Here is a 26,376-nt window from a genome sequence, read left to right as displayed (position 1 = left end):
CGGGCAGCTTTCCAACCTCCCTTACCCGTAACATTGCTTGGGGTTGCTGTGACCCAAGTGCGGGACCCGGCACTTGGCCTTGCTGAACCTCATGCGATTGGCCTCGGCCCCTCGATCCAGCCTGTCTAGACCGCAGAACCACCGAGCCTTCCCTCCTTTCGGTACCGGAGCTCCGCATCTCCCAGAACCGCAGACCACATGCGGCTCCACCGAACCCCGCACCGCGCCCCTCATCCCGCCCCCCCCCCATCGTCCCGTCCCTCCCCACCTCAGCCCCAACCGCCCGTCGCTGGCCACGCCCCCCGCCCCCTCCCATTGGTCGGGGAGCGCCACGTGACCGTGGGGCGGGCGGGGGGAGGCGGTGCCGGGGCGGGCGCGTGCCCGCGGGGAGCCGGGTCCGGAGCCGACGAGGACGGAAGTGCGCGGCGGGGGCGCGCGGGCGGCGGCACCCCAATGAGCGGGCGGGGGGCGGCGGGTAAAGCGGGGCCGGGAGCCGGGCGGGAGCCGCAGCGCGGAGCTGGGTCTTAGTCCCCAGGTGAGTGGGGGGAATGGAAGGGGGAGGAGGGTGCCTGCCTGCCTGCTTGGCAGCCACCTCTGGGCGTCCCCCTCGGGGTTGTGTGGGGCTCGGCTGTCCCGGCCCCGTTCACTCGGTGAGGGGAGGCGGCAGTCGCCGAGTCCCGGCTGCAATCTGAGCGGGCCTGAGGCTACCGGCCGGGGAGTAGGGCTGGGCCCCCGAGTTCCTGAGCTTCCCTTTCTGTGGAGAGGGAAGGGAGGTGTCAGCCGCGGGTGCGGGGCAGCCCCCTTCCTGCCGGGTGTGCGGGGAGCCATGCGGCAGTTCCTACCTCGGGACGCGGCTTCTCGGCCCGGAAAGCTTTTGAGGGTGAGGAGGCGAAGCGGTGCCCCGTGTGTAGCCTGGGTCCTTGGGCCTGCGTGGGGGCCCGGGAGGGAAGTGCGGTTCGGCTGCGCCGCAGCCCCCCCCGGTCCGTCCCGGTGGCGCTGGGGCTGAGGTGGAGTCATGGGGGTTGGGTGGGTGCTGGGAGTGTATCTACAAGTGTGGCTCGGGGAGGGAAAGGGCGAGGAGAAGCTGGCGTGTAGTGTTAGTTTCTCTAGTGAATTCCTTCTGTGCCGGCTTCTCTGCTTCCCTTTGGCTGCCCTGGGGTAGGTGACAACGTTTCAGATGTGCGAGGTGAATGAAGGGTTTGAGATCCCATCGGTTTCAGCTGTACCAGAAGTTTCTGAAGGATTTTGCTTTATCTGGCTAGGTTTTTCCTCTGTGCTGCTGTTTATTCTCTCTCTGGTCTTATTGGTGTAGATCTTGGAGGAGGAGAAAGGTGGTGCCTGAGTGTGACCTTACCTGGAGAAGGACAGGGAGAGCAATTGTGAGAGAAAGCAGCTCAGTCATGCTTCCTGAGCAGCCGCTGGAGGCCTAACTCGGTCTGTCTGCTGGCGTCCTGTTGAATCCATTCTGGTCCTAGACCAGAAGGCTTAGTTTTAGTTGCCCCCGAGTATTTTCATGGGGTAAAGGGAGAAGGGAGACTGCACCTGCACTAGGATCAGCCTTGCGTTTTTCAGGGTTTAAGCCTGTAGTTGGGATAGCTTTTTGAACTCTCCAAACGCTACTTCTGTATTTCTGAAATCTGCGTTACTCTTGTGAGGAAGGGGGAAGTTGCCTGTCTGTTCAAGGGCATCCCCAGAGCAATGGTTTCCAGGAAAACCTGTCTTTTTTAGAGATGGCTTAAACTATCCCCCTGCTACCCCATCCTCTCCAGCTGAAGTTATCAAAGCTGAGAAAAGGAACTAACAACTGGGAACCACACTTGTGTTCTTGCTAATAATTTGTTTGAAGGCTGAAAATAACTTTATTGTAGAGAATTTAATAGAAGCATCTCAATCTTTCTTGGCAATTGCATCTTTACAGCTGATTGACTTATAGCAGACTTGTAAAAATTGATTTATTTACTGCTTTAATTACTTCTGGCCCCTGTACACTGAACTTGACTATGTTCTATTTAAGGAATAGAAAAGCTTTTAGTCTACCCCTGTAAATAAGTTCTATATTAGATTTTTACTAGCAAATTGTTGTATTAGGACAACTAGATTCTCTTTTGCATGCCTGGAGAAAAGTGAGGGTGGCCTATTTTCTCTGGTGTTATATATATATATATATATATATACTGCAGGGGAACATCTAATTTAAAGATTTAGCTGGAATACTTTAGAAAAAGTCACAACTGAAAGCTTAATTTGACCAGACAATACCCTTTCTTGTTCACCCTTTAAAACTCTCGCACTTGTCTCTTATTGTCAGTGCAGGGGTACTGTATCTCTGGATAGAAGAGCACTTGAGACACTCTGATCAAATCAAGGCAGTAGTGATGGGACACTGCTGAGACAGCTCAGATGTGCACTCTGAAATCTTGGATGATGTATAGATTCTGCAATCCAATGCCTCTTTCAGGCTTTGAGTTCTTTCAGATGCAGCTTAACTCTTTAAGCTCCAACTGTTATTTGACCAGATGCTGGGTAAAATGGCTTGCTGTTCTGAGACGTGCTGGGGTCCAGGCTTCACAAGCAACAGAACTGTCCTAAGAACAGACCAGCAGTGGCCAAGTGATGTAGCAGAGTGTCAAGATGTGAAAATGTTTCATAGTTTGTTCTTGTCCTGTTGCTTTGTAAACTCTGTTCACTTTACATGCAGTAGATACTTGCACTTCACCTTGGTAATTTCTTATTAACAAGATTCAAATGCCATGTGACTGGCTACTGATTAAGTGAATTGCTTTCTGTTACACAGATGAATTAATTTGAATTAATGGCCTCTCTTAGCAGAGGTACTGGAGGAGCCTGTTTCTCATGACAGCTGTGCAGGCATAAGTACTCATGGGAATGCAAGTGCATAATTGTATCAAGATAGGCAAACAGGTTAGCCTGAGGTTAGTAGGTGTCTTGTGCCTGGAGAAAACTCGGGATGGCAGTAGTAAACTCTAGAAGTTTGGGTGAAAGGCATGGATGGGAAGGCTACAGAAGTGCTTTTCACACTCCATGTGCATAACTTTAACTTTTGCTTGATTGACTTATGGAAAGTGTTGGTCCTAAATATCAACCAGACTAGACAGCGACTTTAGTCTCAAACTTCGGTCTTGACTTGGAATTACTATTCTGCTTATAAAAGCCTTCAGTTTTTAGGTTTTCTGTCCTCTGCATCCGTGTCTTTAGAAACTGTTCTGCACCACTGTCAAGCTTGTTACTCACTGTGGCTTGTTACTCACTCTTGTGTGGCATGGCTAGGCCTGCAGACATGGCTGCTTCACTCTCCTGGTGGTAATAATCAATTTTGTGGCTTTGTTCTATGAGACAATTCATATCTGTCTCTTGATAAGAGACTATGGAGCAGATATTTAAAAAGTGCTTGTTAAGAGCTGCCAGTAATTTTGTTGATAGCTCCTTTTAGCCTGTAAGACAGGACTAAACAACTTTCATCTATGCCTGCCCCAGAAATATCAAGTAATCTTGTCATGTAAGCAAGAGAAATCCAAGTAACTTGCATTTTGTCTCTTCATGTTCTTCCAAATACTGCTTTAGTGGTAATATTAGAGGATCCGTTTTATCTCTTGTACTTGAGATGTGGAAATGTGTTTTTTTAAGACCTGTCAAAATAAGAGTCATGAAGTTGTGTAATGTGAGTGCTATTTAGGCTCCTGTGTAGGTAACTATTTGAATCTTTCTGATGACAAAGTTCTTGCTTAAAGCAATTGCTTTTATATGGCATCTTGAGCCCATGGCCTTCCTAATCCTTCCTGAAGTGGTTGATAAAGGATAAATAATAATTATTAATAATATAATAATGGTTAATTACAGGAATGTGACTCAATAGAAATGCATTCCTGACTAGGAGTCTTTGCAGGATCACAAGTCAAAGACTTAAAAAATGGTCCTGGGATTATAAGAATTTGTTAGTTTTAATCCTGTCAGTTGTTACTTTGTGAATTACTGTTGCTGTCAGTGGATGTGATTAATATGAAATATTTCAGGCTACTAGAAGTGCAGTGAAACTGGAGTTTTTAATAAGCTTTTCTTAAATTCAATCTGAAGTCAAAGTGAAGAACTGGAAAGCTGAGAACTTGCTGGGTTAAGCAGGTGTTAAGATTTCTTTGTTTAGCTCTGTGTATATCTTTACCTCTAGTGAAGAAGAGCCTTCTTCAGAAGAGAACTAGAGAACTAGATTTAACTGTGCCCACAGCTGGGGCTTAGTTCATGTAGATGGCCATGTTAAAGAATGTTTAATTTAGTCTTAATATTGATGGTAGCGCATTGTTTGTGAGCTAGGGTCTTAAAGGCTAAAAAAAAATCCTACCTTACAGATAAGTTTTTTATAAACTACTGTGTTACAGGATTATATTGAGAACGTGACGAAACACTTCAAAAGTTTGCGAACTACCTTGCTTTTTAAAAGGAGTTGGTTTATAAGGCTAGTTTGCTCCTTCTCATCAGGGCACTGTCTTGGGCACCACTGTAAAACAAGTATTTAATGAGTCAAGTGTTTTTTAGATAAAGTTGACTCAGCTTCCAGAAAATAAGTTGTTTCACTCATTGGGAAGCTGCTTCCTGATTAGAATGAACTAATTCTGAAGTATGTAGTGATCTCTGATACAGCCTTTCCACTGAACTGCTGTGGAGGTGAGGAACTCCTCTCCCTTATGGTATTCTTCTGCTATTTAGTGTTCTTGGCTTACTGTGAGATCCCACTTTGTGTAGGTAAGAAATTTTCTTTAGTGTAGTCACCAAGAAGTCTCACTGACTGACTTTGAAGGCAGCCCTCTGCTTTTTATCTACCATATCATACAATAGACTAGCCAAGCAACTTAAGGAAATCATCTTTCAAACGACAGGAAGACTTGCTTGAAACAGTACAATTTCTCATTCTACTTTCTTATTTTCAAAGCACATTTTCGGAAGCCATTTAATTTTTTAACAATGCTGCAAGCTTGTTGAGAATTTACTTCTAAATATGTCTTAAGGCAAACTGAATTCAAAGTAGGTGTTAATGGGTTTAATCTGTTTTGAAGCTATAATGGAAGGAAAGCAATTCAAGTAGGCTATCTGGTAGTGTTACTGTACCTCTTTGCTTGATTTGTTTTACAAACAGATGAAGATAGTGGTCTTGTTTAATTCAATTTCCTCAAGTATTCATAACAGTCTTCTAATAGTATCTATCATTTTAGCATGCCTTCTATTATACTCTGGTAAATAAATATTAGTTAGGGTTTCTAATAAAGTGTTAGTCAAGAAGGGCTTGCTCGAAGTTTTTTATTTCTGCTACAGTAGTTCAAGTTGTACAAGTTGTTAAATAATCCTTGACTTCCAGAAGACTTCCCACAAATAAGATTTGTATCAGCCCTACTGCTGGGGCACAGATCTGAACTGTGGAGTTTCTGAATTTGGAAGACACTTCTGGAGACTGTCTTGTCCTGCCTATCCTGTTGACTGTGCTGATCCTCACCCATGAATTGGTTTATCACCCATGCCTAGGTAGGACTTCATATATTCATGCCTTTATCATGGCGGGGGCAGCAATCCTGCCTGGCCTTCTCAGCCTGTCTTCTAAGAGCATGTAGCCATCCACTGCAGTGCTTTAACCATGAGAGATGTCCCAGGGAGGTTGTGGTCTCTGCAGCTACACACAGACTCTCCCCAAAGACTGCTGTTTGTTCCCTGTGTGACACACATTAGTTTACAGAAGCACCCTGTTGTGCTTTGCCAGGAAAGGCATGAGAGCTATGAAGTGAGCTGGCTGTGTATCAGAACAGTAGTTTTTAATTCTGGTGACATGCTCTGTGAAGGGAGGAAATGTCTTAAAGGGCACACAAGGATAAACTTAAAGTTTGTATTCTGTATTGGTTCTGTATTTTAATGTGACCTGTCACTTGCTAGATACTGAAGGGAAGTGTCCTGAACTAAATATGTCCCAATTTCTGTGTTGAAGTCAAGGGGTTCTGAGTTAAGTTACTACCCAAAGCCAGAGCTATCAGCAAGTGTGCTATGTTGTGCCACTCTTTCCTCTACAGCACTTAAGAGGCTCAGTAGTTGAAGAGCATGTGTCTGGCTGTAAATGCTTTTATAGAAATAGGCAGAGCATGAGGGAAACCAAGGATGATGCTTCTTCCATAAGGGAAACTTCACAGCCTTTTAGTTTTACTAGCTTTATACTTGCAGTAGGGATACTGAAATTGCATGTGACATCTGTCCTGGTGTAATAATCCAGTTTCCGTTTACAGGTAGAAATATTGCTTTTGGCTTTGAGGTAATGTATGTGAATACAGTAGGCTGGAACGTTACTTGCCTTTTTGTTACTTAAAACATCTGCTCTTAGTCCAATAGAAAAGTAGCTTCTTGTATGTGCTCATTACCTTGGTATGGTCTTTGTTTTTCCTGACTGGGGAAACTGGAGTGAAGAAATCTATTTGGAGGTGATTTAACACAGCAACTGAGTTATGGATAACTAGTAATTATCTGAAATACAAAATTTCAGTGCTTGGCATTTGTGTGGTGTACCTGATTGAAGCAGCTTAGTGACTCATGCATTGGTGAACCCTTCAGTGAAGTGCTTAAAGGGAAGGCCACAGGGAGATGATTCCCCAGACTCCATGGTTGAGAGTTAACTCGGCATAGAGGGTTATTGCTTGCCTAACTCCATCAAATGGAAGCACAACAGTAGCTTAGATTTCCCTGAATGGACACATGAACATGAGACAATAATGTCAATTTAGGAGCAAGGAATAGGATTATATGGACAGACAGTTCCTTCTGCTGATAGTACCTAACCCAAACTAAATAGACTTCTAATTTATCCCAGGTATCCAGTTGACTGGGGAAACTAAAGACAGCATGACCTAGCAAGATTTGACTTTTGGAGGAGCAGTCATGGCCTGTCTGCAGTGTCTTGTGCTGTATTTGCAAGACCAGTGTACTGTCTGTTGCAGAGAACTGGGGAGGGGTGGGGGGAGGAAACTTTACTGGTAACATTTTATGAGAGCTGAAGAGTTAAATCCTGCACAACTTGTGGCCCAATTGGTATTTATTGGAATTTGCTAGGTAAATGTCAGTGGCAGCTTCCTTGTGGATTCTACAGCTGCAGGTTATCCACTGAAGTAACTGAAACCATGGTGTAACTTCATACTGATGCAGTATTTGAATCTTGAGTTATTTTGAACTCGTGAGCCCCACTGAAGATATTACACAAGCTATTTGACTAGTCTGTTATATTTGTTATAGTCCCAGATATCCAATTAAAAACTGGTATTAGATTAACCATCTTAAGGATGCCATAGACTTGGCAGTGATTTAGTAGAGGAGCTGCATGCTGTGTATTGCAGATGAGGATGCTCCTGCATGGGTGAGCTTTCAAAGGAAGCACAGTTGACATGTGCTTTGCAAGTCAATGGGAGTGACTGTTGTACAACTCTGTTGCCCAAGTGCCATTTTTCTAGTATGAGCCTAATTGACTAGTGTGTGAAATGGTGTCATAATGGATGCTAATTAGGCAGCTAAAAAGCTACTGTCACAGTGACAAACTCTGAGCACAGTAGTACAGATTAAGGGTTTTAACTTAGTCTTTGTGCTTGTGGAAGATTTCTATTGGGTTTCTAGCAAGTTCTGGCCAGGCAAAAAGCAGTGTGGTAGATCTTTCTCTTCCATAGTAATTCTGCAGTATGTCTCCTGGGCATTGCTATTAGACCTGAAAACTTCCTGGAAGTACTTTGAGTGGACTGACTGGTTATCTCCAGACATGAGAAATATTCTTAGCTCTTAGAATGACATAAGTGTTTTATGACCTTCACTTCAGGTAACACTATCTTGTTGAAATTCAAGTTTATTCTGCTTGGTGCTACATATAATCTGCTAGTTGCTCTGCACTAAGTAATATTGAAAATAGGATGGTGGTCTCTCTCATCCCCCTAAAAACTCTGTAGAGCTATGGAGCTATCTGTGAAAGCATGAGGAAATTTTCATTGTATTGGAATGACTTGTAACTACCTTTATCTAACTATTAGACCTCCAAAGCAAGAATTTAGTGTGTGATGGATTGGGACCTTCTCTGAGGTACCCCACCTCTCAGGAGAAGTCAGTTTAGGGTGGTTTTACATATTCCCCTTAGGGTAGTGCTGGTGAGCTTGATACACTTTCTGTCCCTTATGGTAAAGGGAAGTGACACTGCTATTGGGGAAGGAAAGCAGCAGATTTTGTGCTTACCTAGTTCATTACTGTTGACCTGGGACAGATACCTGTGTGACAGGATGCTACAATAACATAGGAGAGGTAGAAAGCTGCACTTAATGAAGCAAGTAGGATATAAGGCTCCTCTTAGAATCCAGAAGGGCAGGTATAACGTTAACATCATGGTAGAATTGCAGTTTTAAGAAGAAAGGTGTACACCATCTGTTAAAAGCAATGTCCAAGTCCTTAAAAAAACAGAACAGGTAAGATATCTATTAAACATGGCCCCAGTTGCTGTACAACCTCTGTGAATTTAAAAGGATACTTTTGTTTTATATGACTGCATGATTGGAGAACAGTAGCCTGTTGTGATGGCCTCATGCAAGGATAATATCTTTATACAGTTATGTGGCTGTGGAGACTATGAACTTTATATCATTACCTTTGCAACCTTATTTAGTTAAACATAGATATAAGTGATTGGGTTTTTTTTGGTGCTGCAGTTTCTTAGGAGTACTATTTAAGGGCAAACTTTTCCATTCTTCACTAAACTGCTAATCAGAAATGGAAAAAAATAGCTGAGTAACTCATCTCTAAGGGAATTCTAAAAAAATTCCCCATACTTAAGTCCCTTAGGAACAGAGATATGTATGCATTTGCCTGTATTTCACTTCAGCATGAGATATGACTTTAGTTTAAAGGGTTACTTTAAATTATTACTCTTTGGATGCTCAGATTGAGTCCTTCCTGAGGCTGAATTTCTGAAGGTTGCATTAAAGTATACAATCTTGTTGTAGACTTGGATATAATTTAATTCCAGTTTTCCTTGGACATTAAGATTATTCAAAGCAACCTTGAAATTCACGCTAACTTGCAAGATATTGTCTATTTATTTGTTACAAATAATCTAGAATGGCCCTCTTCTGAATGATGTGAGAAGGCATTAATTTAAGACTTTTATCTAGGAAGAAAGTGCCTTCTGCTGTCAGATTTGCTTTCTAAGCTATAATGAAACATCTCTAAAAATTCATAAGCAAAGTTGGGCGGTGCTTGTTAAGGATGGTAGAGGAATAATATACTGAGTATATACAGGTATTTCACAATTACGGGAGATCACTGCTCTGCTGACCCAGCTCTGAAAGTAGCCTTGAAAGGTGGGGTTGTCAAAGTTGAGCTATACCTGTTGCAAAGAACAATGTGCTAAACTTTGTTGGTTGCTAGGATAAAGATTAAGTAGCAATGTCTTTGGAAGTCCTCTGTTCATCGTGATCTTATTCTACATAATTTCATGTGTTAGAAAAATATTGATAGTCTTTGTGTAGTAAGTCCATGCTTCCAAAGTAGGGTAGATCCTTTATATTCTTCCTTTTCCTCCTGATATTAGAAAGTATTAAGTTTTCCAAATGCACTCCTAAGTTCCTGTCCTATGCCCTTATCTTTGCAACTGCAAGTCTACTAATAGATCTTGGACAGAGACAGAAAATTCCTGATTACCAAAAGCAAATCTTGGGCTTGGGGTTCAGTCTAGTGCTCAGCCCAGACTGCAGCAGGGTGTCAGCTGCACCAGTGCATGTCTCAAGGAGCATAGTGTGGACAAGAGCAGGGAACTTCCCATTTCTGCAACAATATGAGTAACCTTTTGGCTGCTAAAATTCTACTTTCTGTGGCCTCGGTTGTACAAACTTTTTCTTCCCTGACATCAGCACTGGCATTGAGGCATGTAAGTGTAGCCATGCTGAGTGACTCTCCTACAGGAGGAGATGGTCCTGAACAGCCAGGGGTGAGGGAGAGAGGATGGTAATAGAAGCATTGGGTGATAAAAATGGAGGATGTGAAACTGCTGCACCAACCTGCTCTGTGAGATATCTCAAGCTGAATGTATTCCCTGATCTGATTTAACACGGCCCAGAAAAATCTGTAACCATAACGGAGAAGGTAGAAACACCCAGCAGTACATGGGGAAGGATATAAGCATATCCCAGTTGGGAATTTCTGCCAAGCACATCATAGTCTCTGTTTAGCTTGAAAACCAATAATTGGAGGTGTGCCAAGAGGTACGATAGAGACACAGCAAAAGAAGATAGAGTACTGTTTTTATTTTTAGTATGAGTATCCTAAAATTTCCAGTAGCATTAAATATACCCTTCAATCTCAAATGAGCTTTTCTATTTTTTTTCTGTAGTTGAATTACCCATTGGAACATTTACAGTCCATTGAAAGCTAATGGAATTTCAGTACTTAAATATTTGCTGGATAACCTCAGAACAGCTGAGAAGCTCTCACAGTTCATAGCTCAGTGAGATTGTTAATTAGTTTTGTGATCCAGGGAATTTCTATGGCTGCATTCTTGCAAGCATATCACAGAACCAAACACCTCAAAGACTCTAAATATTCTGATAAATGAGGATCTCTAAAATACTGTTGCAAACCCTTTTTCTTGCTGTACTTGCTTTTGATGACATCATATCTAAGGCTTTAATAGGTTGAATGCCCGGATTTTCCTTTAAAAGTGTGTATCTGAAGGGTTTAACAAAGCTCCTCTGTCAAGCCATTGGGCAAAGGGTTTCTTGAATCCTGTTTTAAAATCCAAAGAATGGCTGCTTTCAGTGGAAGGATAGCAATGAAAAGAAATGTCCAAAGATCTCAGCTGCACAGTGAGACAACGAGGACTAATCTCAGCAATTTTGAGCTTAGAGCTTTATTTCAGTTATAAATCCCAAAGTGCACTGGAAGAACTATAAGCAATTCCAATTAAAGCCTTTGGAGGGGTCTAGAATTTTTTATTGTAGTAACAGATTCTTTACTGGAAAACAGGTAGGCTTAGTGAGTTTCCTCATGTTTCTTTCATGTATGTTATTTGCGTGGGCTGTAGCAAAATGGGTTCCTCTCGTGAAGTGACAAGTGCCTTTTCCTTTCTTTAAGTGACTATGCAACTGTGGGCTTTTAATGCAGGTGAAGTAGAGAAGGTTCTAAAAGTTCAGGTTTGAAGTACATGTAGTTATTCAGTAAAAGTCTCTAATCTTGGCATTAGGTAAATCAGTCCTGTTTGTTAATGACGTTCTCAATGTTTAGGCTGAGAGGATGGAGAAATAGCAAGCTGATGCTTAATTCTGGAGTTTGTGAAGCAGTTTATAAACAAATGCCTTCAAGTGCTCAGTTTTGAGGGACCAGTCAAGGATGGCACAACATTGTGCAGATTTCTCTACAGCAGGAGGCCTTAGTGCATCTGCTGAAGTTGTAGTCTGATCAGGTAGGACAAGGGAAGGCTGAAATACATTGTTTGTGAGCTCAGAGTTAGATTTCTTAAATGAAGGGTGGTATGGTTTGATTAGTCCTGTGGACAAGTACAGATCTGTAGAAGTCAAAATTAAAAAAACATTTTAGTAACCACTATAGTTTGATTTGTAGATCTTGCAGTGTTTCATGTGGCCAACCTGTTTGTTGGTGTAACCTTAATTTCTTGGTCTGAAGAACATCATTTACTATTGCCACAAAGCTCCTATTGTGAATATGGCTTTGTAACCTATTACATATTAAAAAAATAGTAATGCAGAGTTATCAAGTTAGTGGCTTAATTTTGATCTTTTAAAGCAGATGAAGCAAGTAGTTACTTTGAATTTCTTAAAGATGAAAGATTGCCTGAAAAGTTTTATGCTCTGGCCTGGGGTCTCTTTAGCATTTTGAAGCAGGATGAACTGTAACCAGAAGACACCCCCTGGCCACCCCTTTCTCCCTGCCAAAAGAAGTCTTTTAGAAGGGTTTTTAAAGCTTATGACCCCACACAAATTTCAACATGATGTTGTAAAACCCGAGGGTAAAATGACAGATTGAAATCTAATGGACTGAGTGACTGCCATTGGAATACTGACTAATGGAACACTTATCTTCTTGTCACAGGAGGGGTGTAAATCTTGTTGTTTGGGTACAGTTTACTCCTCAGCAAGTAAAGAATATGGGAGAGGAGGAAATACTTATCACACAATTAGGTGACATGTCTGGACAGTTATTTAGAGTGATCTCCTCAGCAGATGTATTAAAACTCTTCGCCCTGACATTACCTTAAACTGAAGGATATTGCCTAGTGTTTTCAAAGCAGCTGTGGTCATTACAGGTCCTTCTAGACACTGCTATTTTTAATGAGCTGTCTGATTTTTCCAAGACTTACTTTCCTCTAAGGAGCAGATGAGTTAATGCTGGTGTCTTGACTGCCTTGGGGATGCTTAATTTGCAGAATGCGATGAAACTTCATCCTTGCCTGCTCAGAGAAGACTGAGGAGAGAACTTCCACTCTGAATTTTTTTTTAATGCAAAGAAACTGTTAGATGTGAGCTTTGAACCATGTTGTATACACTATTTCTTGGGCTGCAGAGTTGGAAATGCAAGTAAATGAACAATTGCCTCACACGACTTTTCTTTTTTCAGAGTATTTGTGCGAAAATCTCCCTTTCTCAACTGGTGATGCGGTATTAGCCTGTTGTCTTGTAAACACTGGGACTTCTGCACTGGTACTACCTGTGTCAATCTTGTGCCACACTGTTTTCAGCCTTGTCTTGTTCTGTACTCAGTGCCTGGCTGTTCTGGGGCTGAAGGGGGGCATGCTTCCTCTGCTGCCACCAAAGAAGAGATGACTTGTGTGAAGCTTCTGGGTTTTCAGTGAGGGTGAACAATGTAGAAGTTGTGTTGTGATCAGACTCCCATATTCAGAGGGTTCATGTAGTGGTGATACTCTGAGATTCAAGGGGCACTTGTTACAGCTCTGCAGGGAAAGTCAAGTGCTTTGGCATTAGGAGCTGGGCTAGCTTTATATGCAATCAAACTATAAATTTGTATGCTATTGGATGGGGTTTTTTTTAATGTTATACTTTGGTTGCAAGCCTGGTAAAACTGTATGAAGGATAACCTTGCATTTTCTACTGGCTAGTGCTGAAGTTGGATGGAGAACGCAAGATTTAAATCTCTTCACTCTCTTCACTCACCTCTGTGATGAGCTTGTACTGGATGAAGTTGGTCAGTATTTTACCCAAATGGCAGATATTCCTCTAGTATGACCAGGTAAAGATGTGGTAGCTGTATTGACAGGGAGAAAGTTGATACCTTCTTTCTTGGATGTTAGTAATTAACATTGTAGTGTTTATTTTAGTTTATTGTTTATTGTAGTTGCATAGCACAGTGAACTTGTGGCACCTTAATAGGCAGCAGCACTAAGTTTGTCTTGCCGGAAAAATGTTTGACTTGAAAGGTTTATGTTAAGTAACACATCTGTTAAAACAACCTTAGGCTGCTTGTTCAAGGAATACTCAAAGGTTAAAACCAGTCACAATTACACTGAACACTTGCTGGGGCTCACTTGGCTTCTCCAGAAAGCAGCTTATCTACTGCAGTCAGAGCTAGACTGCTCTTGAAATAGGACAAAATAAACTTCTCTACAACTTGAGAGCAAGCTGTTTTATTGCTGTAACACTTACTCTCCAAACTATTTCATTCTGTAGTTAATTTGTAGCTCTTAATACCTTGGGTGTCTTGTGTTCACAATGAAAGCTCTGTTCTTTTCCCCCTCTTACCTCTCTTGTGGCTAAGAACTGAAAATCAAAGCTTCCAGTCTTCTAGTTTGGAGTCTCTGGGGTAGTTGCTGAATTTGCTGTCCACAACACAAATGTGTGTTTGCTGAGCAGGGTGGTCTCTGAGAAGTAGGAGTTGTCACATCCCACTTCTGTACTAAGGAGTGTCCTGGATGATGCAGCAGCTGTGTAACATAATATAGAATATTACCAGATGAATATATCTGTCTTCACTCACAGGGTTTATCTCAGAATTAACATTTAAAGATTATTAATTTGCATTACTGTACCAAATGTCTGTGGCAAACAGTTGTGAGTAAAATACCCTGCATGAGATGTTTGAAAATGGTATCCTCAGGGCAATTCTTGGCCCTTGTGTTGGCATGTTCGTTCTTGTATGAAGACAGTCAATGAAAACTTGGATTTGTTGCTTTTCAGAACACAGTCATGATGGGGGGGGGGGAAAATCTTTGTAATCCAAGTATTCCAGGACAAGTTTCCCAGACTGGTCCTGGAATTGTCAACCTCAAAATGCAGGGCACAAAGTAGTTTACTCCAGGCAGTACAGTTTAAAGGAGGTGTTTGAGCTGAACAACATCCAAAGGTCCTTTCCAGGCTAAATAAATCCTATTGTGTGTTTGTAGGTTGACAGTCCCTTAGTCCCTAGTTAATTTTGTTTAGGACATGTAGTTATTCTGGAGGTTTTTCCAATATAGCACTCTGACTTCTACTGTAAGCCTTGTATTTCCATCCAGTAGAACTTAATGGTGTGGCAGTTCCAGTGTCTTTCTGGAGTAGTCTTACCCATGTAAAGTTGAGGTAGGCCTGTTGCTTCTGAAATGAGTACTGCTATGCATCAAGGCTGATATAGCCACTTCCATGGCAGTCTTCCCTGAATGGTCTCCCCTTGTCTTTACAGCACTCTGCTAGGGTCTGAGCAGCTGTGGCTCTTTGTGTTGTCCTGCTGTGAGGACACAAGTGTTGTTATCCTGGCATCTCCCTTATAGCCATCACGTACACATCTGGGGTACACATCTCTGGTTTTCTCACTGTAGGAATCCTGACCAGTGACACGTCCCTCTTTGTTAGTCACTTCAGCATTTGTCCCTGATGTGCTCTTACAGCTGCTGCTCTGTATTGTTCAGAGTGTGGGACCTGATGTCTGTGTTTGCCACAATTGCTGTGTCCAGCTACTCTTAAAAAAAGATGGTGTTTGGTTTTTTTTAAACGTCTCTAGCATTTAATTATTTGGTTTACATGAGACACAAAGGCTTGTTAACTATTACTTTTTTATCAGAACTTACTCTTTTATAGCTTTGTAGCATCAAGAGAAGACTGAGAATTTCTTGAAGTAAAGCAGGATTTTATTTTTTTCCAAAATTAAATTAGACTTGCAGCATCAAAAGGCAGGAAAAATATAAAATAAATGCTAATGCCATGTCATCAGACTTCCTGCTGGAAGCTTTTGCAACTTGTTCCTGCCAGAATTCACTATGTATCTCTGCTTTTTTTTTTATCAACCTATGTAGAGAGGAGATAAAGTTACCTTTCTACCTATCAGCAGATCTAAGGTATAGCTCTGCTTCCAGGTTGAAACTAAGGTACATTGACATTAAAGAAATATTTTAGAAAGGTGTAAAACCTTATAACAAGAACAATGAAAAACACTTGGTTTGATGTTGTTGGAGAAAGTGTATTATTTCCTCTTTTGGATACTGCTTTAGATAGCAGTCACTTAGGATAGGTTTCTAAATAACAGCCTGTTCAGATAGTTTTGAGAACTTGGGCACTTTCAATAATGATACTGTTGCAACAAATACCTTCTATTTATTCTAATACCTTGTTCTTACATTTTAGACATCAGTGGCTTGGTTTGCTTGCCAATGCATTGAAACGGCCCATTCCTCAGGCTTGCTGGGCAGGGTTTGTCATTTGCTTTTCTGTGCTAGTGAGATGCTATCATGATGTCACCCGTGTCATGGATAGTAACTTTTTTTTTTGTCTGCAGAACTGATTAGTAGCCTGGCACTTCATCTGTTGCAAGCAGGACAATGGCTGCCAGCAAGAGCAAGAGTCAAAGTTCCTTGGCCCTCCATAAAGTTATTATGGTTGGCAGTGGAGGTGTGGGCAAATCTGCACTCACTCTTCAATTTATGTATGATGAGGTAAGTAGTTTTGGTTCAGCTTCTCTAAAGCACCAATGTATACAGCTTACTAAACTTTTTAGTGGGATGGGGGAACTAAATAGCAAGAGACCTGATGACCTGAGTGGCAGGAGAAGAATGTAGTGATCTGGGAAGGGTGCCCTCTGGTTGCATCTTTGGCTAAGGGTGACAAAATTTATGCAGTTGCCAAAAGACGTGCAGAATGGTAATGTAGTTGACTGAGTGTACAGAGGCTGTTGCCAGTGGGAACTAACCTTTAATTTTGTTCAGAACTAAGCATTCTAGCTCATTCTGAGCTGAGTGATGTAGACATGCTCATAACATGAATTCTTCTGTACTGGTAGCAGGAAACTAGATCAGACAATCCAGATGAGTATGTGGTGGAACACATGATCCTGTAATTTAGAAATTGTTTGTACTTGCATACTGTAGTGATAAGAATATCTGAACAAGTGACATAGTCATTAGTAAAGGCTGCTCAGCTTAATCAAGCTCATTGCACAGCTTTTTGTTGTACTTTAAGAGGGGTGGAAATGTAAGGAGCCTGTGCTGCATGTGCCCTGTCAGCACAGAACTACAAGTTGAGCTGGCAGTGAATTTGTGGTTCTGATCAATATTGAATGGATTAAGTATGTGCCTGTGTAATTATGGAGGAGGTTTTCATATTCAGCAGTTGCATGCTGTTTTCTACACCTGATGAACTTCAGATAGCTGTACCTAAAATACACTGAAATTCTTTTTCCTGGAGAGAAACCTAGATAATGTTACCATGTTACCAGGTTGCTTGTAGCTTATACTGTATCTTGTCCTTTAAATTGTTGCTGAACACGGTTTCATGCAAAAGGGTTTCACTTGACTAGGCAGACTGGCTCTTCGGTGTATTAAGAGTTTAAATAATTTGCTTTTTAAAGGAAACCTAAAAAAAGTGGAACTTAGTTGTTGATTGAATAATGAAAAGGTTTGGGGAGAACTTAAGTTGCACTGAAATGAAAGTGAATGGATATGAAAAAATATCAGTACTATTTGACAGTCATTCTAATCACTGATCCCTTCCTTTTCTTCAGTTTGTAGAAGACTATGAACCTACCAAGGCTGACAGCTACAGAAAGAAAGTAGTTTTGGATGGTGAAGAAGTTCAGATAGACATTCTGGACACAGCAGGACAGGAGGATTATGCAGCTATCAGAGATAACTATTTCCGCAGTGGGGAAGGATTCCTTCTGGTCTTCTCAATAACAGAGCACGAATCCTTTACAGCAACAGCAGAGTTTCGGTAAGCAGTTCCTCTTCCAAGCAGGGGAAATATCTGGTTCCTGTGCTGCTATGCCAGCTCTTCTGAAAATCTGCATCTCTTTACCCTCTGTCCATTTCCATTTGATCAATAAAAGTGACAACCCAACTGTTTGGCTCTCAGTAACTGGTAACATAAACCACAGGATCCAGCCTGTGGCTCTACTTGTGCATTCAACTTATGAGTACATTACGCCAGCAGCAACTTCAGGCAAGTAACAGATTTTTGGACTCCTGAAACATGTATATTCAAGCCAAATTTTAGTCTTTGTGGATGTGAAGTTTAATTATCTTAGAGCAGTACTTCTGGAATTAAGTCTGCCTTTTGGCCATGTTTCAGACACTCTATTGCTTACTGCTAGAAGCAGGTGCTCTAAGGAAAGGAAGGATTAGCCTCCACTCTCAGGTGTGGATTGGTGCCAAGCAAGGGTTGGCAGCCAAGGAGTGCTATTGTAGGCAGATATATTCCTAGAAAGACATACATTTTTGTTCTCAGGATTAGCACTTCTAATGCAAAAATCAACACCAGACTGAGCACAAACTCCTGTGTAGTGTGTAAGAAAAACAAGGGGTTTAAGCCATTGTTCTGGTGTCAAAACTCATGTAGCCAGATGTTTCAGGGCAAGTGTTTTAACTCTCTTACTTGATAATAGCTGTTGCCTCAGTGTAGAAGGTAATCCAGAGATTCCCTAGAACAGCTGTATAACTTGAAGTAAATTTGCCAAAACATAGGGAAAGTGTTAGGAGTTCCTTATGTTGGTCAGAATAAAATCTCTATCAGATTTTGTTCACTTTGCTCCAGTGGTACAAGGTTAATGGAATGGGTACTAATTGGTAATGCAAATGATGGTGCTAAGGTGGACACCTGTTTTTAGGGTTTTCTTAAAGTTATGGAAAATTCTCCTCACTTCAGGACTCCAGATTCTTAATAGACTGCAGTGTTCCAACAATGGTAGAAGGCTGCGTAGTCTTTTAAGAGGTATAAAAATACTATTCCTTTGTCACATAATAATTCTGTACCTTTGTTAGACTCGAAGGCTGGCAGTGGGGAAGCGCACAAGTAGAGCTGTTCTGTTCACTTTGCTCTAACTAGATAGAGCACTTAAAGGAGCTGAACAGTCAAACTTGTAGGACTACAAAACTGAGTACTTGGGCTATTCATAGTATAGGATGGAGGAAAGTTTGATACTATTCAAAAAAACAAGAAGAGAGGGGGACACTTAAGTACCCAGCCTGTTTTTTGCTCAAATGAAATGTAAGGTTAAACCCAAGGCTCAAGGCTTTGGATAAAATTGAGTAGAAGTGTTTTCCTTGGCAGTTCGTAGGGTTTTTATGTCAGACTTCTGTAACTAGGTTAACTGTGTGTTGGTTCAAGATTTTGGCACAGTAAAACAATGAAAAAGCAGTGCAATAAAGATCTAAAATCTTTGCGGTAGAGCATCTCCTACTTTCCAGTGGGTCAGAAATAATAAAATACTGAAATTAGTTAAATGGAGTATTTAATTAGACTTGCATGTAAGAACCAGCTCCTTGGAAACCAGCAAGGAGGGAGAGAATGTGTAGTATGAGTCATCAGCATCACAGGCTAAGCTACAGATTGGTATTATTGATCCTGTAACTTCCAGAATTCTTAAATGACAAAAAAGTTGAATACTGAATGAATTATGGACTTGTCTTTAAACCCTAGCTCTTCTGCTGATGCATTCAGTGGTTTAAGTGCCTCTAATCTGGAAATGTGTGATGGTACAGTTGAATGCAAAAGCAGAAGGTCCTCTTCAGTGTTGACACTATTTTAGATTCTCATGTTCTCTATGTATATCCAGTTTTGTGGATGGAAGCTAAAAGCCTCTGAAGCAGTGGTCACTCAGCAGGATGAGGGGTGTAGCACCATGCTTGTGCCTGGTTTGGCTCTCGTTCATTACAAAATGAATCAATCTAAAAATAACTGTAGACTGGGGCAGTTCTTCCAGAGTCTTAGATGGACAGCAGCATGTGTCAGTCTGGTTTCAACCCATGTTTTACTCCAGTAATAACACAGACACCGAGTCTGACCTGCAGCATCATTCTGTCTTGTTTCCCACGTGCAGAAAGGTCTTTTCAGAATGACAAAGAATGGCTAGGGTAGTGCTGGTGGTTCATACCTTTTCTTAGTCTTTAAAGGAGAAGGTGGCTAGCATTTTAGTTCAGCAATATTTAGTGACTCCTTTATGTAAAGTTTAGGAACCATTAAGAGTCATCTCTGCTACCTACTTCTGCTGCTCCCTCCCCTGCTCACCTCTACTGCTTCAGCAAAGCCTTGCTGTTGCTGAGACCTATATTGAGGTGGGATGTAGACTGGAAATTGAAGATGTTGATTAAATGCCAAGGTGAAACTTTGCAAATGTGGCACTTGGACTCTTGTCATCATTCAGATGTGAACTCCTATTGCAAGTTGCTTTTCCTCACCTACAGTTATTCTTTCTTAGAGCCTGAACAGCCAATGTATGAACTAAATGGTTCAAGTGCCTTTCTGGAAGTGCGAGGTTTTTATTAGTATAAAGCCCGTAGCATTAGTATGTTAAACTGGGAACAATTTTAAAGTTTGTGATCAAATGTTGGAATATGTACTGTTAAGTACTGTTGTAAGCTCTAGTAATGTGCAGACCACTTGATATACTTGGGATAAAGGTGGGAGTTTTGTTGCTACCACTAACACAGATATTTTTATTTTGAATACCTGATGCATTAGGGAGCAGATCCTGCGTGTGAAGGCTGAAGAGGATAAAATCCCTTTACTGGTAGTAGGAAACAAATCTGACTTGGAAGAGCGCAGACAAGTGCCTGTAGAAGAGGCCAGAAGTAAAGCAGAGGAGTGGGGTGTGCAGTATGTAGAAACTTCTGCCAAAACCAGAGCGAATGTAGATAAGGTAAGACAAGTTACTTCTGTAACATGAACTATTAGATTGTTACTGCTTGTTGTAGTAGGTGAGTGACTCTTGCTGGAACAAAAGCAAATCCACATTTGGGCTTCTGAAAGCCTGGATTATAAGAAAAAATGAATGAATTTACTGGAATGTGTATACTAAAGGAAATCCCTAGCTTAGTGAAGCCAGAGTCCTGATACAAGTTAATGTTACTTTCTTGTTTTAATTGTTTGTACCTGCACTGATAGCTTTTGGTGTATTATGTTTATAGGTTCTGTCCTGTTATAACAGCAATAAATAGAAAGCTATAGGCACTTAAAAATTGTTCCCCCTTGCCTACAAAGCTACCTACAGTGTGGCTAATGTTAAAAATTTAATTCTTGTTTTATGTCAAGGCTACTTAGGATTGAGAAGAGCTCTTCTTGCTGTGTTCCTGTCCTATTTTAACTTGCTCATTCTGGTCTAGGACAGTCACTCTCAGCATGCTTATGCTGCTGGCTTCTTCCATTAACTGCAGTGGTGATTCTGGGTTGTTCCAGAAGAGAGGAGTTATGACAATGGAGTGTTTGCCCAGTAGGCAAAAATCAGTTTCAGACTTCCCATTCATTGTGTTTGTAGTGGGGGCTCTTCAAGAAGAGGGTGCCTTTTTACTTCACAGATCCACAGAAGATGATCTGAAATTAGTGTTCCTAAGGATTCGGAAGGTGTGGCTTGGTAATTTGCATTTGTTTAAAGATTACAAATTGTACAAAGAACACTTACAGTTATCTGTACTCCCAAGTTCCTGTAGATAGCTTTTGTTTTTCTAGTCTATATTACTTAACTAATGGAAATGCTACTGGTGCATAAATTACCTTGTAGGAATGCTATTTCTATCATTCTTGGTTAAGAGTGTATATGAAACTCTTGAATTAAGACCTCTTTGTTATAAAGGACATAGCATAATTTAAATTGGGTAAAGAAGAATTCTGATTTGTGGATGGCTACTGGAAAGTGAGACTGTCAGATGCATAAACTTAGTTATGTAGTAAAACATTTTATTTCTAGACTTGCTTTTGCATATGAGCTGTCTCGTGACTGGAAAATGCCTAGCCTGTTTTATACCTAGAGTAACTTTCTGATCAGTTGGGATTAAGGGTTATGTAGCTGTGTCCAGAGTGTACTAGCATGGTGATCTAGACTTGCACTCATAGGTCTTCTCTAGCTAGCTTGTGCAACATAGTGGTTATCCTCTATGCAAGCATTCTTTTATATATGTTAAGACAAGTTCTCAGCCATTGTTATTGTGCATTGACAGCAAAATTAAAATACTTAAAGGTTTTTAATGAGAAACTATTTTTTTCATAGCATGATTTTGTTTTCAAGTATAAAAGACCTGTGTAGTTCTCCATTTAAAAAAAAAAAACAAACCTAACTTTCTAAGAGTGACACTGAGGTCTTGTTCTGTAATACTAAAAATAGTTTTTCGTAATAACTCTTTACAGTAAAATAGCTGTTGCATCTTAAATGGAATGTACCTAGACATCAGGCATACAGGGCTGAAATAATCTAAAATTTTGGAGAAAACATCAGAGTAATGACTTTGTGATAAAGTAGTCTGAGAATTTTCTGTGGCTAACACTATCACTTGAATGTTGCAACTTTGTAGTTATAAAACAAGGCAGAATACTCTGCAGCAAAGTGTGCTTGTAACTACCTGGAAAGGACTGGATGAAATGCTTTGCATAGTTAAGTGATGACCCTGGAAATGTTTGCTAGGCACAGATAAATGTTCCCCTAAACTCTTGAGTGCTACTTTTGTGCAAGACTGATATGCATTAACAAGCTTTTAAAATGGGGCTGTTGAATGATCTCATAGCCAGGTAAGATTATCCTACTGCTTGCTACTGCTTGACATGGTACAAAATTCTCACATTGGGGTTGTTACTGGGATCTGTCTAGACTCACTTCTGCTTTATTGAGTACAGTGTGGTGATAAATCCTTATTTACTCTTGAATACAATAGCTTTTATCTGCTTTCTGGTAGCAGATCTTGTTTAATCTTTCTTTTTTTTCCTCTTAGGTATTCTTTGATTTAATGAGAGAAATCAGAGCAAAGAAAATGTCAGAAAACAAAGACAAGAATGGCAAGAAAAGTGGCAAGAACAAGAAAAGCTTTAAAGAAAGATGTTGTTTACTGTGATACTTGGGAACTCTAAATATCTATCTACAGGTGGCATGGATGAGATACCACTAAGGATATAGGGCTGGATTCATGAAAGGAAGTCTGTATTGACTCCCTTATCTTTTGCTTTGCATATCATGCCTTCAGAATGTGAAAACAGAACTTTGAAACCATTTCTGGTATCCAATAAAACCAATGCCAACTTAAACTGAAATGGGCCTAGTCCTAGAAACAGTTTCAGAACTACAATCCTTCTGCTTGGTTATACAGTGTACTTTTGTATTAACTTCCTAGTTTACTCTAGTGTTTTTCTGAGTATGTTTCTCTTGAACCTCTACTGGCCTTAACAAGCACAGCTGTTCAGGTTCAACCTTTTTTTTTCCCCCCTACTGTTGCTGCCCTCCTTGATGTTGCAAACTGCAGAAAAGCTAGATGACATCTGGTAAAGGGTTTGAGTCTCAGTCTTCTGTTAGTGGTCACTGGTGTTTCTTGCACTGAAATCTGCTGACTTCTTCCCCAGAAAATAGCAACTGACAAGTAAGAGTCAACCAAAACCAAACTTAATGCCATGTTCTGTTTAGTCAATACAGCATTCATGAATCAAGCCTATGGACTCAATTCAGACTTATTTGAACAATGCAAAAATTGTTAATTAAATACTGGCAAGATGCATTCCCCGCATCCTCAAATTAGTTAGATGGGGTGAGGAAATGACTAAGCCTTTCTTCAAAAGGAATAATGTTACCATCTCCTTAATGTGTCCTGGGTTTCTTTCATCTGTTGTGGCTAGACTCAGTTACACTCACTCTACATCCATCATCTTTCCTTTCCCTCATACTGGAATAGTGAAAATCAAAGTGCTGATTTCATTGGTTTTGTTTATATTGGAACACTTGTAAACATTTTGGAAAAGTGGGAATATCTGGATCTTGTCTTGGTGCAGATGAAAACTTTGGAGTAAGGGTGGGTCACATCACACAATCATGTCTTATAATAGGTGAAGCATACATGCTACCTCTCAATGATTATCTGGCTAGTGAGTTCTGTGGTGTCAAAAAGCAAATGAAGTTAAGCAGTTGCCATGTGTGTTACTCACTGTTTATTTTATATGTACTGTTTCTGATGCACAGCAAGCTAGCACATGGAGATGTGAGCTGAATTTTGTACCAGATACGCAATGATGGTCATGTATTGATCAAAAAAACCCTGCCTAGAAATGGAAGTCAGTACTCAGTAGGTTGTCAGATGACTGAACTGAGCATTCTGATGCAGTTTGGGTGCAGCTGCCAAACAAAATATTTCTGTCACTGTTGTGGAAAGTAACTATCTATGGGTTATAAAGTGTCTCAATGAATTATGGCTGTCTTCTGTTTTGAAGGAGTAGAGAGACTTAAAGTAATGACTGAATCTTGCTTGTTAACCAGATAATTAAATCACAGTTACTTGGTCAAAAGAATGTGCTATGTGGTTGTGCAGTGAAGCACACTGCAGCACTAAACTAACAAACTTTCCTTTTGAGGTGAAGGAATAGAGAATACTGTTCAGTGCTTAGTATTGTTAATTTGAGCTTGAAAAACAATTTTAACATGTACTAGATTGCTGGTGTGCATTCCACCTTCATAAATAAGGTTTGTTAGATGTCGGAACTTTTGTTGGTCTGAGGTTACACAGGGACTTATCACAAACTCATTGTCTTCCATAACTAGTTCAACTTGTCAGGCAACTCATGGGATTGGAGAAACTACTAAATAAAAGGTGCTGTAATCTTCATTCTTGTCAAGTTTAAATTCATTCTGTGTTGATGTTGTATGTGCAGAAAGATTGGCTAACCAATTCTGAAAATATTTCTCTTTTAACAGTATAATTAATTGACAATACAATTGACAATACAGTTTTGAAGGAAAGGCTGGGAGTCTGCTGGCTTATAGAACGTGTCACTTGGGCTGTATCACCTAAAGCTAAAACCTGAGCACTTAATGGGACACTTGGAGCTATAACATAGCAAAGTTTTCTCTTGAGCTTCCATGACTTTTGAGTGCACATTGTGCATACCAGAAATGAATGTCTGCTTCTGAAGGAAGGCAGCTCACTTAGGTTTGGTTTTAGCTGAGACCTAAAGGTTAAGTCCTTAATTAACCTAAAGGATAAACAACAGTTGAGTTCACATCACAAGCTTATCTAGGTCAGGCCCCTATGAGGTGGACTGTAAAACAGATCTTAACAAAACTGAGTAAGCTTTCCTTGCCATATGAATAATGGACAGGGCAGAGCTCAAAATGAGCAGCTTGGCTGCATTGGCTCAAGACACTTTTGCATGCTTTGACCTCTGATCTCTTTAGTTTTAAAGTACCTGACAGTATTTGATGGGACAGATTAATTTCTAGACAGAACAGTGAATTTCCCACTGGTGTTCTTACAGTCTGTGTGATGTTCTCACTCAGGGTTTTTTGTTTGTTTGTTAATTCAGTTGATAAAACTCTACCATTGAGGTGGACTTACTTGGAAGAAGTTGTTTACAGTTTCATTGCTTGATACTGCATATTTTTAGTGTTTTTGTCACCTTTTCCAGAAAGACTAGAACTGCAGGCTAAATACAGAAGCTTTTCAGCTTCCACTTCTGCACTTGTGACAAACTTCAGTTTAACTTTCAGTTACAGCTGAAAACATTATAAACAAGGCAGCTACCTTGGCTACTTAATAACAGTGGGCGACAAGAATTCTGACTTGCACTAGGAAGGCAATAAAAGTGCCCCCCTGGACTGGAATCCTGCAGCCTCCACCTCATATGGAAGTGCCTGGATATGTGGTGCCTTTCTCAATAGAAACAATACAGTTTGGGGGTGCTTGAGTGATTTCCAAGTGTGCTTCACTCCATATCTATGGACATGAACATTATGTGTGTTGAACAGAGTTAATAAAAAATGGAAGAGAAGAATGCTTCCTTTGGCCTTGAGGGTTTTCTGTAAGCAGAGTAAAGGAAGCTTCTAATCAAAATGGGTACTTGCAGATCAGGTACATCAAACAAGGAGGACTTTGGCAAGAGAGAGGGAGCGTGTGGCTGTCTGCTTGCCCTGTTGTGTAGCTGAGGCCACTGAAGACTCTTTTGAAGCTGATAGAATTTATCAGCCTTTGCATGTTAAGTAATTAAAGACTCGAACTTCATCAGTATAATGTGCTTTTAAATTCTTCTGGAGCATGGCTGTAGGCAGTGGATATTTGAAGCTGGAGGTCATGGAAGACTGGAGTATGCACTTGCACTTAAATATTCAAATATTATTCTTGCATAATGGCTGAACCTAGCCAGGGAGCTCTTCACTGGTGTATGCAGTCTTCCATAGGTGGCTTAGCTGCAATTGTTCAAGTGCTCCAGTGCTCTTTCTGGTTTGAGCAAGCCATGTATTATACAAGTCCCCATTATAGCAGGGGCTAAGTCATTACATGAAATTCCACTTCCAAAACAGGTTGAACCCCAGGAATGCAAGGGATTTTCTTTTTCCTTCCCTGTGGTAGTTAAGGTTTGAAATGTGGTAGTTTAGGTTTGAAATGTGGCAGTTAAGGTTTGGCGGCCGGAAGATATCGTGCTGTACGGAAAGTTAAGATAGGGCTTCCCTCCTGACAACCAATAGCTACGGGTCCCTAACGCAAGCAGACAGAAGTGACGATGTAAACCTAGGCTATAAAATGCGGTGTAACATAAACAATAAAGGCCATTTGCTGTCCATCATATTGATGTCTGTGAGCTGATGGCCCGGGCAACCTGGGGTTGGTTGCTGAGTCGTTCTTGAACCAGGTCGCCATGCCTCGTTGGAGGCAACACTTCCCAAGACTAGCATTTCCAGATGGGGGTACAGATACAGCATGAAGCACATAGTCAGTGACTTGATGGCTTGTATGTGTTCCATACAGACCAGTACACCTTAGCTGTAATTTCTTAGTGAACACTTGGCTTGATAACTAGAGAGATGTAGGCATACGTCTACTACTGGGCATTAAATTCTGTATGATGTTCATAGGATTCAGATGGAACTTCAGATACCTGTATGGCTAATATAACACCTAAGAATAATTAATAAAAGCATCTA

The 26,376-nt window shown here is 40.9% G+C and overlaps 1 protein-coding gene across 3 annotated transcripts in view; it reads left to right on the top strand.

Annotated features, from left to right (window-relative positions):
* Positions 1–24,064, top strand: part of RALB (RAS like proto-oncogene B) — a 46,591-nt gene extending 22,527 nt beyond the window's left edge. Inside the window, exons 1-5 of one of the 3 annotated variants that reach the window (XM_030454003.1) lie at positions 400–535; positions 15,781–15,937; positions 17,002–17,210; positions 19,956–20,133; positions 22,193–24,064. In XM_030454003.1, coding sequence (XP_030309863.1) covers positions 15,824–15,937; positions 17,002–17,210; positions 19,956–20,133; positions 22,193–22,312 — 621 coding nt within the window. In that variant the 5' untranslated portion in view covers positions 400–535; positions 15,781–15,823 and the 3' untranslated portion in view covers positions 22,313–24,064. Of the gene's footprint in view, positions 1–399; positions 536–618; positions 881–15,780; positions 15,938–17,001; positions 17,211–19,955; positions 20,134–22,192 lie in introns of those variants that run through there. The other 2 variants (XM_030454004.1, XM_030454005.1) reach the window with 2 other exon arrangements.
* The last annotated feature ends 2,312 nt before the right edge of the window (positions 24,065–26,376 follow it).

This window comes from Calypte anna, chromosome 7 (genome assembly GCF_003957555.1).
Source record: "Calypte anna isolate BGI_N300 chromosome 7, bCalAnn1_v1.p, whole genome shotgun sequence".
Classification (NCBI taxonomy): Eukaryota; Metazoa; Chordata; class Aves; order Apodiformes; family Trochilidae; genus Calypte; species Calypte anna.
Note: the sequence above shows the minus strand (reverse complement) of the source record. Positions and strands in the feature narration are given on the sequence as shown.